This window comes from Stegodyphus dumicola, chromosome 7 (assembly GCF_044657685.1).
Source record: "Stegodyphus dumicola isolate Sdum_Otavi_A_Nest chromosome 7, ASM4465768v1".
In the NCBI taxonomy this organism is placed as follows: Eukaryota; Metazoa; Arthropoda; class Arachnida; order Araneae; family Eresidae; genus Stegodyphus; species Stegodyphus dumicola.
This window is the reverse complement of record NC_140774.1, coordinates 27,813,942-27,829,216: the sequence shown is the minus strand read 5'-3', so window position 1 is coordinate 27,829,216 and position 15,275 is coordinate 27,813,942. Positions and strand designations below refer to the sequence as shown.

At 31.7% G+C, this 15,275-nt stretch overlaps 1 protein-coding gene across 2 annotated transcripts in view; it reads right to left on the bottom strand.

Moving 5' to 3' along the window:
- The window catches only part of LOC118185496 (putative ammonium transporter 3), a 115,260-nt gene extending 100,189 nt beyond the window's left edge, over window positions 1-15,071 (bottom strand). The window contains exon 1 of one of the 2 annotated variants that reach the window (XM_035355360.2): window positions 14,452-15,071. In XM_035355360.2, the coding sequence (XP_035211251.1) occupies window positions 14,452-14,581 (130 nt within the window). In that variant the 5' untranslated portion in view covers window positions 14,582-15,071. Of the gene's footprint in view, window positions 1-2,122; window positions 2,233-14,451 lie in introns of those variants that run through there. The other variant, XM_035355361.2, reaches the window with a different exon arrangement.
- Window positions 15,072-15,275: the final 204 nt, after the last annotated feature.

Below are 15,275 nucleotides of genomic sequence, written 5' to 3'. Positions count from 1 at the left end.
CAACTATAACCCGGCTGTGAAACGGAAGATTGACTCATCCGACAGAACTCTCCGCAGCAAAAGTCGCCGAACTGCGGAAGGGCCATCAGCGGCGGAGGAAAAAGTACAAGAAAAATTTGAACGGCCAACAACGAGGTCCAAGCAGGATCACGACAGAAGTTCCCGGTTCCACCAAGACCAGCTGCCTTCAAACGGCCAAGACCACAAGCAGAGGACAGAAGGAAGATGTTCAAGGGTGGCCGTAGTGGTGAAAAACGGAAGCTTCCAGAGGAAAGCACTGAAGGGCGAGCCCGTACAAGAAGGAGGATCAACCAAGCTACGGTCTGCAGCACCTTTAAAGACTGGGCCCAGAAAAGGATGTCTGAATATTACAAAGATAAGTAAAATTTTATGTTACTTTACAAACTTAAGTTAATCTTTCATTCTTACTGCAAGTGGCAGATTTCAAGAAGTTTTACCTCATGCGAGGTCTACCTTTATCGCCAAAAGGGCGAGAAATGAGTTGTGACCGATTTTCTTATTATGTTTTTCAATTACTCGCGCGTAAAACTAAAGTTGATGTATAATAGCGTTGTATAAAGACTTAAATATTGTAAAAAGTTATTGTATAAATTTTATTTAAAACATTCTAACAAGAAAGAAGTTTTAGTCTGAAAGACTTTTTGAAATGTAGTATTATTTCAATGTAGAAAGAATTGGCACTTGCTTTGAAAAGAATAGAAGTTAACAATGTACTACTAATGTATGTTTTCAAATGTGTAAAATTAATGGCATCTTGATATGTTCTTGTATACATGTGAACTGTTATTTTGAATGTTTAGAAATACCGTGATATGGTAAAAGTGAAAGTAATGTTAAAAATTTGTTATTCGTGTGACTGTAAAGATTAAATCATGGTGAATATGTGTTAAAGGTTGAATGATGTAGTTAGGCTCTCTGACGCTACACTTTAGAGTTAGCCACTTTCAGAATAGTACCTCAGGGTCTAGAGTTGAAATTAGGGTGTGTTAAGAGGTCTCGTATGTTGAATTTTAACACATTAGTGTTTGATTGTAGGAGGAAGTGTTGAACACATAGACAGAAACACATTCGTGTTTGGTGTTTTTACAACACATGTCAGAGAGCACGGGGAGAGATAATTAAAATAGTCATGAATGAAATAAAAATGTTAAGAAAAGTATATTCTATATGTTATTTACAATGTCATTCTGTAACATTTCATTAAACTAGTTTTCCTTCCAGATCTCTGGAAGGAACCAGAATTGAATAAAGCTCCTGTTTTGATGCAGTACAGATGAAAAAGAAAAAAGATTGTTGTATATTCCGGGAGCTGCTATTGTAACAAATTTCTTTCTTTTAAATTTTTATATTTTCTAGCTAAGTTATGATTGTAAAAGTTTGGCCTCGCGTTAGTTTCTAGAGCTAAAAGTTTTCAACAAGGTCGTTTTAGACCTCAGTTTCAAACTAATTAACTCTGGCGGGAAGTATGTAAGGATCTTAAGTTTTACTAACGTTTATTTTATTTTAAATCTTTACTATCACTTCTTATTTTCTACTTCCGGCCAGAATTATAAGCGTGAAGGAGTTTATGCAAAGTTGTCTGGCGAACGCCAAGTATTTAAGTGTGGCCTTTTTGCCAAGCAGAAGAGAGGAAGCCGTGAGTTCGAAGCAGGCCGCTTACCTTAGAAGTTACGCAGTTGCTACCTTGCCTTCCAGGCCAGAGGTTTTAATCCTCTTGATAAATTAAACGTATTGTAGTGTTCACAGTCTCTGTGCTACATACGCTTCCTGTTATTATAAGGCCAATCTTATTCTAAAGTTAAATTAGAGTTTAGTTTTATTTTGATATCTTTTAAGTTAGACCCCGAGTGGAGGGTCATTGTATTCCGAAGTACGGAAGTCATTGTATATAAAGAAAAAATAAAGGGTTTTGTATACCCTTCGTCTGTATCCTGTCTACTTACTACAATTAGTGAACATAGCTTTAGTAAGCTCTCTGTTCTAGTCAGGTCATTGTATGTTTCCGAAGAAGGTTAGAAGAAACATTGAACCTGATAACCTTTCTTAAATATTATAAAAGAAAATTATATTAAAAAATTGAGGAAATATTGTAAAGAATTACCTTGTTTATAAAAACCAACGTCTTAATACCATTTTCAAAAATGTTTCAATTTTCGAAATGTAAAAGTAACTTTCTGGAAAATTATCTTGGAGTCTCCTAGGTATGGCACTGCACAGATAAAATATATTAATATTCTGTATGAGGAATTCAGTAAAACATTTTATTATGAGAGAAAAATTAATTTTCCTCAAAAGAATTTTATTGAGTTTTATAGATAATATAAGAAAAGCGTTGTTTCTTTCATAAACGCTTGTATATTCTAATGTATTTATATACTACTGTAAACAACACAAAAGATTTACACAATTGAACCTCAATTACAAAAGATTCCAAATGTTAATAGTACTAAAATCGTTAACTTATCTTTAAATATCTTTATTTGGAAAAAGCCTTTACGACGCTAGAGTCATTGACAAAAATCCATAATGTTTTTCGTTTTTCTCTGTCAACTTTTATCATTTGCTTTTTAGCGTTAAAATCATTACTGTTAATAGCTTTCGGAAATATGGTACGCCCTTTCATTTATAATGAAAATCTCGTACTTTAAGATATCTTAGCAGAGAATGGTCTTGTATTTTAATGGAAATGTAAGATTTTAATGGAAATGTATTGTAAGAAAATTGATTTTGCTGAAAACTGTGCAACAAAAACAGAATGTTTCAAAAGTGAGCATTGTCCAAGATCTCTTAAATAGTCTTTATAATTTAAGCAAGAATGTAATAAAAGTACTTATGGAATACGACAGAGCCTCCCTAGCTCACCGGATTAAAACTCACAGGTTGAATCTTACAGGATTGTTTTCATACAAAGAGTTTACTCCTTTAAGAAGCTTTTTAAAAACATGCACGCAATTTAGATTTATATTTAAGGCAATAAAGGCTATATTAATCTTTCTTGAGTAATTTGTATGTGAATGCCATTGAACATCATGAAGCACTTTTGTCCTTGGTAGCCACTCGGAATATGTTACCTTGTTATTTAAAATATTTTACTATCTTATTTTCTTTAAGCATCTAAATATGATCTGGTGGATGAAACTCTGAAATAAAGGGATAAATTCATTGATTATGGAAATTTCATTTGAAAATTATATTTAATTACAGTATAAGGTATATTTTTACGTTCTTCCAGCATGCCTTCGTGGTGTAACGATAGCACGTTTGTCGTGTGTTCGAGAGGTAGTCGTGGCGAGGCCATTGCTCATTTTTCATGTTTTTTGCTTCAAAATAACCTAATGAATTTACACTGGCTCTCGTACTAAAAAGGTGGTTCGTCACCATCAGGATTTGGCGATTGGGTTCCCTAATCTCCAATTGCTTTTTAAAAGGCGGAGTATATATGATATTGTCACGAAATGCACAGGCGCGGTAAGATGGCTTCCCCGCAAAGCAGTTTTAGGGTTGCCATAAAATAGCAAGGAAGGCAAGGTTGCCACATTTGGCGAGAAATCGCCATTTGATGACAAAATTATCGATATGCCATGGAATGATGAAGAACCTTCTGGAACGAATTCTTACCGGTTTAGCCTAGAATGTTCTCGAACACAAGCCGAAAGCTCTATAAACCCTGCTGGTCCGCAGTAAGTTAGTGAGTGTGCCTCGTAAAGGGCAAGATAGTTAGTATCGAGTTGGTGTCTCGTCTAGCGAGTCAATCCCTGCGGAGCCGATCGAGTTGAGAGCCGGGTAGCGAGTGCCGAGTGGGTCGTCGAGTGCACCGAAAGAGTCTCGTAGTGTATCGCGGTTAGTGCATCGTCGAGAGAGCGTGTTGAGCTCCAGGTGCGATGGAACCGGAATTGAGAGCTGTGCTCTGTGTGTCGTCGAGTGCATCGCGAGTTGTAGTGTGGAGAGTCTCGAGAGTACGTGGAGTTCCGAGAACGAACAAGCAGAGTCGGGAGCTGTACTCTAGTGCTTTGCCATGAAGCTGTCTCCACCGTGATAGCCTGATAACCTGAAGGCTGTGTCGCTGATTGTTCCAGCGAGTTCATAGTAGATCTTCGACGACTGTAAAAGTAACTTTGGAGCTGTCCTGATTAATACCGGCCAATAAAGTGTGTTTCGATATTCCATCAGCTGCTGTCGTCATTACTCACTCCAAATCCACACGAACCCATAACGAACGTACCGAAGGAAGAAAATAACGTAACAACTTTTGTCAGAACAGATAAACGTAACAATATTTTCTCCCTCCTTCCAACATGCCTTCATGGTGTAACGGTAGCACACTTGGCACATATTCTAGAGCTCCAGGTTGAAGAACGGCGAGGACAGTGCAGATTTATTCAACTTCCTGACTTTAAAAAATCATAATGAATCTATAATAGGTCTTTATAAACATATCCAAAATGCTTTGCCGCAGAGAGGATTGAGAAAATTTGTGCGTCACTTATATGCAAATCACAAAACCGTTCGTGGAATCAAAATTTTGGAGCAGAATTAAAGTAAATAACTCTATATTAATGTATAGATATTCTAAATGGTATTTAATGTTCAAACGGTAATCTTTAGCATCGATACATTTCTGAGTACGAGTCAGGAATGATTCCGTACTTTGCATGGGATGTTCAATGGGATTTCTGTGCACATCGCTTGAATCTCATCTCAAAGTATGTCAAGGTGACGTGGTACGAAGTACGGAATCAGTCGTGACTCGTACTCAGAAATGTATCGATGCTGAAGACCACCATTTTGAATATTTACTTAAACACAATTTGGATCATTCAATCTGACCAGAAAGTATACTTGTTTTTCACACTGGACTGTGGTCCTACTTTTCCCAGAAATTTAACCTTGTCGGTTGGAAACTAAATTTTTATGACATTTCAATCTGTGTATACATTTTTGTGACCCACCATGAATAACAATATGAGAATATAATATATATAATTTATATGATCTCGGTAGAGCAAAACAACCCATTAACAAAATATTCATTATGATTTGCGAATTAAATACACTAATGACCATAACTGCATGTACTATATTTTACTGGCTTTGAACATTTCACAGTTACTGTTTGAACTGGGTATTCCTGATATATCGTCACAATTTAAAGACAACTGTAAAATAAAATTTATTTTAATAAATGGCTTCGTATTAGGTAAAACAATATTCATTATTAACTCTTTCACATGGAATTTTTTATGTGTTGAAGCCATTTATTCAATTAATCAATCAGAAAAGAAAAAAAAATGGCAGAATCTGCCATTTCCTGCTTCACGTTAAGAAGCAATTTAAAAGCTGCATATTATACTTAATTTCTTTGAGCTTTATTTAATGTAGGAAATTTGTAGCACATATACGAATCCCAGCCTATATCCCAGCGTATATCCCAGCCTTCACGAAAAGGCTAAATTTTTAGCGAGACCACGAAACCGTTAATTATGTATATTTCTCTAGATTTTGCTTGCACGCAAAAGTATGGAAACTCTTTACATGTAATTAATTAAACTTTATGTTATTAGTTGAAAATTTTGCCCTGGAGAGTTTATGTAAACGTTAGACTTTAAATTTACAGAAGCATCCCACTCACAGTCCCTGCTAAAAATGCCCCGTAGAAACCCATAAAATTTTTACGGGGAATTGGCCTACGGGTACCCATACAGCTCTGTGGGTACCCGTAGGCCAAATCCCCGTAAAAACCCGTAGAAAGAAACCCGTACGGTTGTACGGGTACCCGTAGGCCAAATACCCGTAAAAACCCATAAAAAGAAACCTGTACGTTTTTACGGGTACCCATAGGCCGAATACCCGTAAAAACCCATAGAAAGAAACCTGCACGGCTGTATAGGTACCTGTAGGCGAAATACCCGTAAAAAACCTCTAAACGGAAACCCGCACGACTGTACGGTTACGAATAGGCCAAATCTCTGTAGAACTGTAGGCACTATAAACAAAATCCCAGTAAAAACCCATAGCCAAAAATCAAAACTTTATATGCATATCCATCGGCCAAATTTCCATTAAAAAATGGATATTCCGTAGGTCTATGCCTTGTAAAAACCAATAAACAAAAGCATGTACACCTATACAGGCACCCATACGCCAAATCCTGTAAAAACCACTACACAAAAATCCACAGACCAATAAAGGTACCTCTTGGAAAAATCGCTGCACAAAACCCATAAACAGAACCAATAGCATTATACCATAGTGGAGTATCCATACATAGAAACGTACATAGAACGGGTATCCATATACAGAATCCCTATAAAAAACAATATACAAAAATAGAATGTAAATCAAATTTCCATAAAAACATAAACCAGCAGAAGTACATAATTAGCACTGATGAAATGTACAGAACTAAATTGCGGAGAAAGCATGTAAAGTAATTTTAAATAAAACTCAATGCGAATAAATAAAAATTTTAAAATATCTAGAAGCCTACGAGCTCGTCCTTCTTAATGCACGTCAATATCTATAAACATATTACAAAATATTTGTATAAATTCTCTTTACAAAATTTTAAACTACCTTTATATAATTCTGAAAATAAAATGAATAGAAAGATAATAACCAAAGTCATGATTCACAACCATCGAATGATATATGTACATATATATATGTAAGAAAAATAAGGAATATGCAAAAGATTAAATTAGCAGCATAAAATTAATTTTCCTTCTCTATTTTAAAAACAGTAATCTTTCTGTACTGCATCACTTGGAGATTAATTCATGTCATATGACTTTTACATAATTTGATGTTGTAAAAGAAACTAAAACTCAAACAGCCAATAGTAATTTTACAGCAGTATTAACTATCAAAGACAAGTAAAAATGCATCGAGAACCAAAATTAACTCTGTCTGAATTAAGATTTCACCCTTAACGTAACGCACTTGCTTTTTACGCTTTGTATTAGCTGGATTGCAGTCTGTCTGCTCCTTGTTTCTTACTACACATTTATCAAAAATGTTAATTTTTGGAATAGGCATAAATAATGTGCCAACTTGTTTGTGGCTGCAACATATTTGCTGAAAGAAAAGTTGAATTAAATCTACCTCGACTGCCAAATTTCTTATTCATTGTGGATTGGAGTTTCAACATCTCTAAGCCATCAAAATTCTTGCTGTTCATTACGGATTCAGCTGCTTGTATTCGACTACAGAATCTATTACATATATATATAATATCATTTCATTCGATGGTTGCGAATCATTACTTTGAGTGTATATATATTATTGATTTCATTATAAATATATACATATAGTACTGTACCTCACTGTATATATTTGTATTTCAGTTCTTTAATTGGGAAATTAAACAATTGTATTTAATCACATCAGCTTGTTTAACAATTTGATACCTAATGAGAAATGTATTGCCAAAGGATGGTACTTTCTAACATCTGCTTAAATTTTAAGTTACCTACAATGCACTAAACCAAATTAAAAAACAAAACTAGAAGAAACCCAAATTTTCAGGAAGAGAAACATTATTAACAAGCAAGCAAAAAGAATACGGGACTTGCAAATTAGAAACTTAACACAGAGTTCAAATTTAGCATACTTGGTATCCCCTTAAAGCTCGCTTACCAATGATAGTAACACCCTGCAGCTTATTATGACATGCATACACATAGATGTTTTGCGTGGAAGAAAGGATGAATCCAAGAATATAATGTAGTGAAGAAATAATAATATACAAACACTGTGTCGACCCTTTATTACAATACTTTGAATGTTACCTGTATCTCTCAAAAGATAAATGAAACATAAAGATAACATATAATAAACTTAATAGTACCCAAAATACAATAAATTATGTTGTAACAAAAATGAATTTAAAAAAATTTACAAGTTTCAACAAATACCAATTCTCAACGCACAGTTCGGGAATTAAGAAAATATCTCATAGCGTATAATGTTTTATTCCGTATCTCACTTTTAGTGCTATATAATCTTCCACAGATTTTATATAAATAAAATCTATAACATAATGGGTATTTATAGTATATGTAGTTCTTGATGTAAAAAAGATCAACTTTCGTATTGTAAAAATTCCATCTATGTGAATAAGTATGAATATACTCATATACACATAATTATACTAAATAACTAATTTAATGAAACTAAATTCCTATAGAAAAATGGGGAAAGTGTAGAATCGCCCACTGCTTGGCGTGTTTTTAAGAACTGCACATACTCGGTATCCATGTACACATCGACCTATTTTCACTTAAAAAAACATCTCAGAATTGCACAAAAATGCCATTGTGCACTCCTTTAACTTTATTCATGTACACATCAACCTATTTTCACTTTAAAAGTCAAAAGAAAATTGACAAAAATCGAATTCCTTTTACTTTTGTACAAAGTGCCAAATAAATAAGTGGGCGATTCTGCACTTTACCCGAAAAAATATATAAAAATACTATTTACCTATATATATTAATAATTTATCATTACACAAGGTTTTTCATATATCATCTCAAGGGAGCATAAATTTAATTAAAGCGATGCATTATTGGAATAAATTTGAGTCAGTGTTTTAGGTGCAAGTTATTTAGATTTCTATTGTAGAAAGAATACTTGAAATAATGTATAGAAATATTATTTTGAACCATAAAAATTCTCAATAGTAAAATTTAAAGTACTGAAAAAGTAGCTATTGCTTTTGACAATAGATTATATAATATAAAAATACCTCATGCTGAGCATTTTCTGAAATTACAATGCTAAATGAAATTGATATAGTGCAGTATTTAGCAATAATAACTTTTTGTAAACAAATGTGGCTATATTCGCTTAATTGTAATGACAGTAATTTTAACTGCATTTGTATAAGGCTGTACAGAAGATTTATTTATATGGGTTTTCATCCGCAGAGAACAACCGGATTCCCTGTGGAAGTGATTCCGAAAATAATGTTTAAATATTACTCTAACTATATTTGAAAGCAATGCTATAACAGTGACCTTATAAGACTCATGATCCGAAAAGCTTTGGTTTTAAATGTCTCGTAAAAACTTTCAATTACTTCTGCAAAATTCATACCCACGTAAAAATTACTACACCGAAGTCAATTGATTATACAGCAAAACGTTCCTAAAACAATCAACTCCACAATTCGAGATAATGCGAGTTTCCTGTAGCCTGACAAAACTATGAATGATTTTTAAGTCCTGTTATTTAATTATTGTCCTGACAAATGTGGCATTATCAGAGGTGGTCATTTAAGAAAACAACCACTATATGAGGTTTCAACAAAATGTAATTTTTTTCAAATAAATAATTCACTTTTTATACTCCCAAGACTAGTACATTTAATATTACATAAATCTTATTCACAAATCTATTTATATTTCAAAAGCAATTTATGAAAAACACATTTGAAATTTTCTTCATCAAACTAATAATAATGAAAATTAAAGTATGCATAAAAATGATGATATGTGTTTTAACAAAATAGCACAAAATATTTAATGTAAAAATGTGGTTCTAGTCTCATACTTGTAAAGAAAAATAGACCAAAAAGAAAAAACAATGTAAGCTACTATGATCATCTAAATTTTCACATAATTTTAGTAGTGGAAAAAAGATTCCTTAAGCTTGTATGTCTTGTCTACCCCATTCAATAAGTAATAAACACATTAAATACTTTAATGTTTATTTCATTAATAAAACTTACCTTTTTTGCTCGCGAAATATAATTAGTACATTTTTTAAAACATAAAAAAACATTCTTTTTGCTCGGCCACATCACATTAGTCGAAAAATTCAAAATTGAATCATGCAAGATCATTTTTAAGTAAGGTATGCTCAAATTTATTAGTACATAATATTCAAATGATAAAGCATCTACATGAACAAGCTTTAAAAAAGTATTTTTAAACTGTAATCAAAAAAATAAATTTTCCAAAATACAGTTTCAGTAGAATGCAAAAACTACGTTTCTGCATCTGCACACTGAAACAAATTATCAAGCCTGAAATTATCACTTTTCAGTCTTTAAGCACATTGTTTTTCAGGATAAAAGTAAAGATGGAAAATCAATTTCACGCTCAGAAACTCCATTTCACAACTAGTCAGTTATCAGCAACGTTCTCTCAAACATTAGACGTGCCAAACACGTGCATGGCTTTAGTGGTATATTCATAGTCAGTGCTGGTATTTTATTATTTGTTACTAATTTCTAAACAGTAAAACATAGTAAAATTTGTAATACAGTAAATCCTAGTAAATAATATATTGCATTACTACAACCACGAAGAAAATAACACCACCATCACACAACAATAACTAGAGCGGCGCCATATTGCTTGTTTGGGAAACTTCTGAGAGTGGGGGAGGGAGAGGGAATTTTTTTTTCACGTCAGCGTTAACAAGGAGAAAAGTTTTGCGATTTGCTTATGTGTGTGTATTCAGAGAACCAACTCGTAGCAAAAACCTCCTCCCTAAGACGACCGCCTCTGAAAGAGACCAGTATTTCTGAAAACATAAGTATACTTTGGTATTGAATATTCCCTCTGTAAGGCGACCATTCACAAAGAAAATTTTGCAAGTGTGTCTGGTCGCCTTAGAGAGATTCATTCCGTAGATGCAATCTCCCTAATACGACCACCTCTAAAAGATAAACGTATCTCTTAGAACGTGAGTATCTATTGGTATTGAGCATCACCTCTCTAAGGCGACCACTTGCAAAAATGAATTTTTATTTGCGGCTGGTCGCCTTGGAGAGACCTCGTTGTGTGTGGTGTATATGATTACTGTTATTGTTTCCGAAAAAAAAATTAAATAAAAAAAATAGCATATTTAGTAAAAAAACCCTCTCTAAAACGACCACCTGCGTTTACAGGTTACTCTGGTGGTCTTAAAGAAATCATATTTTCATTCTGTTAATTTTATTGTTTACAAGAAGTATATTGACGTCAGATAAAAAAATAGCACAAACCCATATAAACCAACAGAAGATTTATTATTATATTGATACCAGTAAGAAAACCAGTAAAAGTCAATATAAACCTATACAAACCTTTACAAAGTTCTGCCATTGAATGTTGGTTGTATGGGTGTCAATTGATACCAGTAAGAAAAACCCACAGAGATCAATAGAAACCAGTAAAAGTCAATAGAGACCATAAAAAATTCTATAGGTACCAGTAGAAAGTTTTACTGGTTTCTATGGGTCATTTTGAAACGAGTAAAAAAAACCCACAGAGACCAACAGAAACCAGTAAAAGTCAATAAAAAGCCATAAAATCTTATGGGTACCCATAAAAAGTTTTACTGGTTTCTGTGGGGCATTTTTAGTAGGGAGTGTTCCCAATTAATTTCAGAAACTTCTCTACTTTAGTGTGAAAAACTTAGTTTATATGTGTTTCAAAATCCACTTCTGAGATCAATATTTAAAGAAAATTTGCAGCCACGTTTACCGCCCACTCTGCATATAATGTGATAAATAGATGAATAAAATTGAAAAATTATTTGTGGGCAAAAAAAAACGAATTCGGATATTTTGACTAATTACTAACAAAAGGAACAGTAAATTAATTTTCCCAAACGCTGGAGTATTACTATTTTGTTAATTTAGTAAGGTAGTATTGCAAAGATAGGGTATAAATTATAAAAATTATGAGTTGCTTTAGGATGATTATAACATAATAAATAATGATAGATTTTCCATAATAATGTACTGTGGTTAATGACTAAATACTATTCTTTTTGAAGTTCAGTAATACAAATAAAAAATAAATCAAGCAATGATAAATTATGAAGCATGTAACATTTAATTGTTATCGGCATCAGAGTGAAAGATTTGATGACATATATTTTTCATTTTCTGTATAATATTCAATAGATTACATGCATAAAAAGGATATTTAGTAGTCATACTATATTTCAATTAATTTCTATTTTATAGGGAATATTAATAAACCAAGCCACTTCCTTGAAGTTACAAAAGAAGATTAGAATAAACCAAAACGAAATTAAAAATTTGGGCTAGGAGGTGCTTATACTAATGTGGAGGGCTACGAGTATTAAATATTCGATGGCTTTAAGTGCCTTCCACAGTACGAGGAACATGCAATCATACATATATACAGATTCTTCATTATTTAATATTTGGTGGCAGCAGTTTGAAAAAGAATCGACACAAAGGGGCATACGAAAGCATTTCTTGTTAGTTTTGTTGTTAATAAATAATTCAACGAACGCAGTTATTGTTAGTTTTATTGCTAATAAGTAATTCAAACCTTTTAGTGCTAATTAAGTGACTATTAGTGCTAATAAATAATTCAAAACACAAAAGCTACTAAAATACTTAAAAATTGTAAAGACAAATGAAATTGACACTAACGTAGTATAAAGCAGAAAAATTTGAAACGATTTAATATATGTTGTATTTATATTATATATAAGTTAGTGATTACTTTTTAGCGAGTGGCGGGCTGAAAAGTAACAGCTACTGATGCTGTGCTTTATTTACTGTTACGTAATGATGTAAATGTTGCCATTTTTATGTAAAATTTACATTGAAAGCTTTTTATAATTAATAAATTGTACCTGTTATTTATACATATTAATAAGAATCAAACTGTTTTATAATAGTTTGTTTACGAAGTTTTTCGAAACTTTAAAAGGAAAATATAAAATGAAGGTAAGAATTAAGAAGCATATGTTTTGGCATTTTTAGTTCATTTAGTGACAAATAATATACTTTTGAAATTTGAATAATATATTAAAAATCTTATGCTGAGCAGAATAACGTAAGTATATCTGCTGGAGACTTTCTCGTGGATGATTAATGGGCTAACAGCCATTAATCATATTTTATGAAATTTAAAAATTTTATTTCCATTTTTAGACTCAATTACACGTCAATCATGAATTTTTAATTCATTATTAAAATGCAAGCAAAATAATTATAAGAAATTTTTGAAATAAAGAAAATAGCAAAACGTCATTCATAAAATGAAGAAATCGCTTTAAATATTTAGTTTTGGAAACTGAATGCAATAACAGTGTCACACCGAGCCTTTTATTTGAAGTTAAATGAAAAAACAATTATCATCAATTCGTCGGTATGCGGGCCAAAATAAAAAACTTTTGTCACTAAAGTGCGCCAATCTGGCAAACTCAAAACTTTTTTTCACCTCTGCGTCAGACTGCAACAATTAAAAAAAAACATAGGAAATTGCTCAATTAATATATTTTATTATTCTTTTAAAAGAGAGCGAAGAATTTGTTTTATAGTCAGTGAAAATTTAAAAATCTTCTATCCGATACATTTTCAGACGTTGAAAATTTAAAATCATAAACGGGAAACAATATTGAGAGATTTTAAAACATTTTTCAAAAATTCAGAAATTAAATTACAATTTTCATACAAGTTTGATTGAAAACCAAAATTTTACACTCTATTCGATGTTGTAAACAGTAAAACGTATGCTTAGCTTGTTCGTTAAACGAAGCTATGTAAAAAAAATTGTTTGAATATTAAATAAAAAAGCTGAAATCGAATTTCGAAAGAATCGTTTTACTATATTGCATTTTTATCGATAAATAATGTGTATGCAAGATTTGAACTCGATGATATAAGATGTATTGTACAGACAACAAAAATTGCTTACGAATTTTATTTAAATTCTGAGACTAAAAGTTTTAAATTTGGAGCAACATTGCGAACCATTTATATACCATCACATACACAATAGTGAAATACTTTTTCTCTGTAGAACAATATTAAATACTATTCAGTCAGAAATCTAAACAGAGTCATAGAAAACAATATATGGAAAGTAATGCAGGTTAAAATAAATTGTCAAATCTATTGTTATAATAGTATTATAGTAAAAACGCTAATGATAAAAATTAATAAAATTTCCCCTTTGTAATTGATATATATAAATAATCCAATGCTAGTTAATGCAGATAACAACTGATAATATTAATTGATTATTAATAATATGTACATTAATTGAAAATGATGCACAGTTTAAAGATACCTAAATATTTGGATAAAATTAGTATGACTCTACTTTAAACTAAAATAATCCATCATCAAAGTCGTTTAGCAAAGGAGATCTGTAATACTTATTCATTGTTCTTTCAAATAAAGAACTACATATCTTCCGATTATGATACGATAAGCGATTTCAGTAATCGCCAAGACAGTTAGGAATTGAAAATATGATGATATAATTTCTGAATTTTAATAAGCAACAAAGAGTATCTGCCCTATTTTACGTAAATATAATTTCGCTTTATATAAAGAAGAGGTTTGATTTATATAATTCGTCAAAATGTTTCATAAAAATTATAAAACATCTGATTTTACTATCATCATTTTAACAAAGTAAAAGCATTTCAAAGTACACTTTTTCTTACCTGATTGCATAGTAAAAATAATAAAAGAACTTGTCATAATCCAAGTGGCATCGTCCCAGGATATGTCCTTTATTGGTGGAGTTGGACCTACTGGAGACTTTGGCACGAGAGGACTCGAATTATTGAACATATTTTTACACTTTTTTTAATTATTATGTAACTCTCCTTGGAAGAGGAATATTCTGCTTCGCAAATCAAAGTACACTAAATACACTATGTATCGTATAATCCGCACATGTGAGGAATCAGCAACATATGATTTCAGTGTTTCTGAAGTTTTTATATCTTTTGATAAATGTCATTGCAGAGTTTTTCATAGTATTTGTAAATGACGTGCAGTGACTACAAAACATTTTGTTTAGTGACACAAGAACTAACGGTACGCCAAAAATTATAAGAAACTTCATTTTTTCTAAATATTGCTTCAAGGATTTCAATTGAATTTCCAGTGTTATTTAGCAAAGACGTAAATCAAGTTATGGATTTTTCAATGAATCTTATTTTAATCTTATTTTTCTCTCTTCTGCTTACACAGAATACAGTTTTAACTACTCTATGGTACACAAAACTAAGAAATTTTTGTGATAGAAATATATATAATCATGTCGCAGTACAAAATCATTACAAATATGGCAACATCAGAAATAAGATAATCAAGTATTTAAAATATCTTAACTAAAAAATTTCGAAAACTCAGAAAGAGAGATTAAAACTATGAAATATTTTAAATCTGTTTTAAATAGACATACTGGAATATTATAATTACAATACAAAATTTCCAAATATCGATCGTTAATCTGAATCGAAAAGAATAATAATTAGAA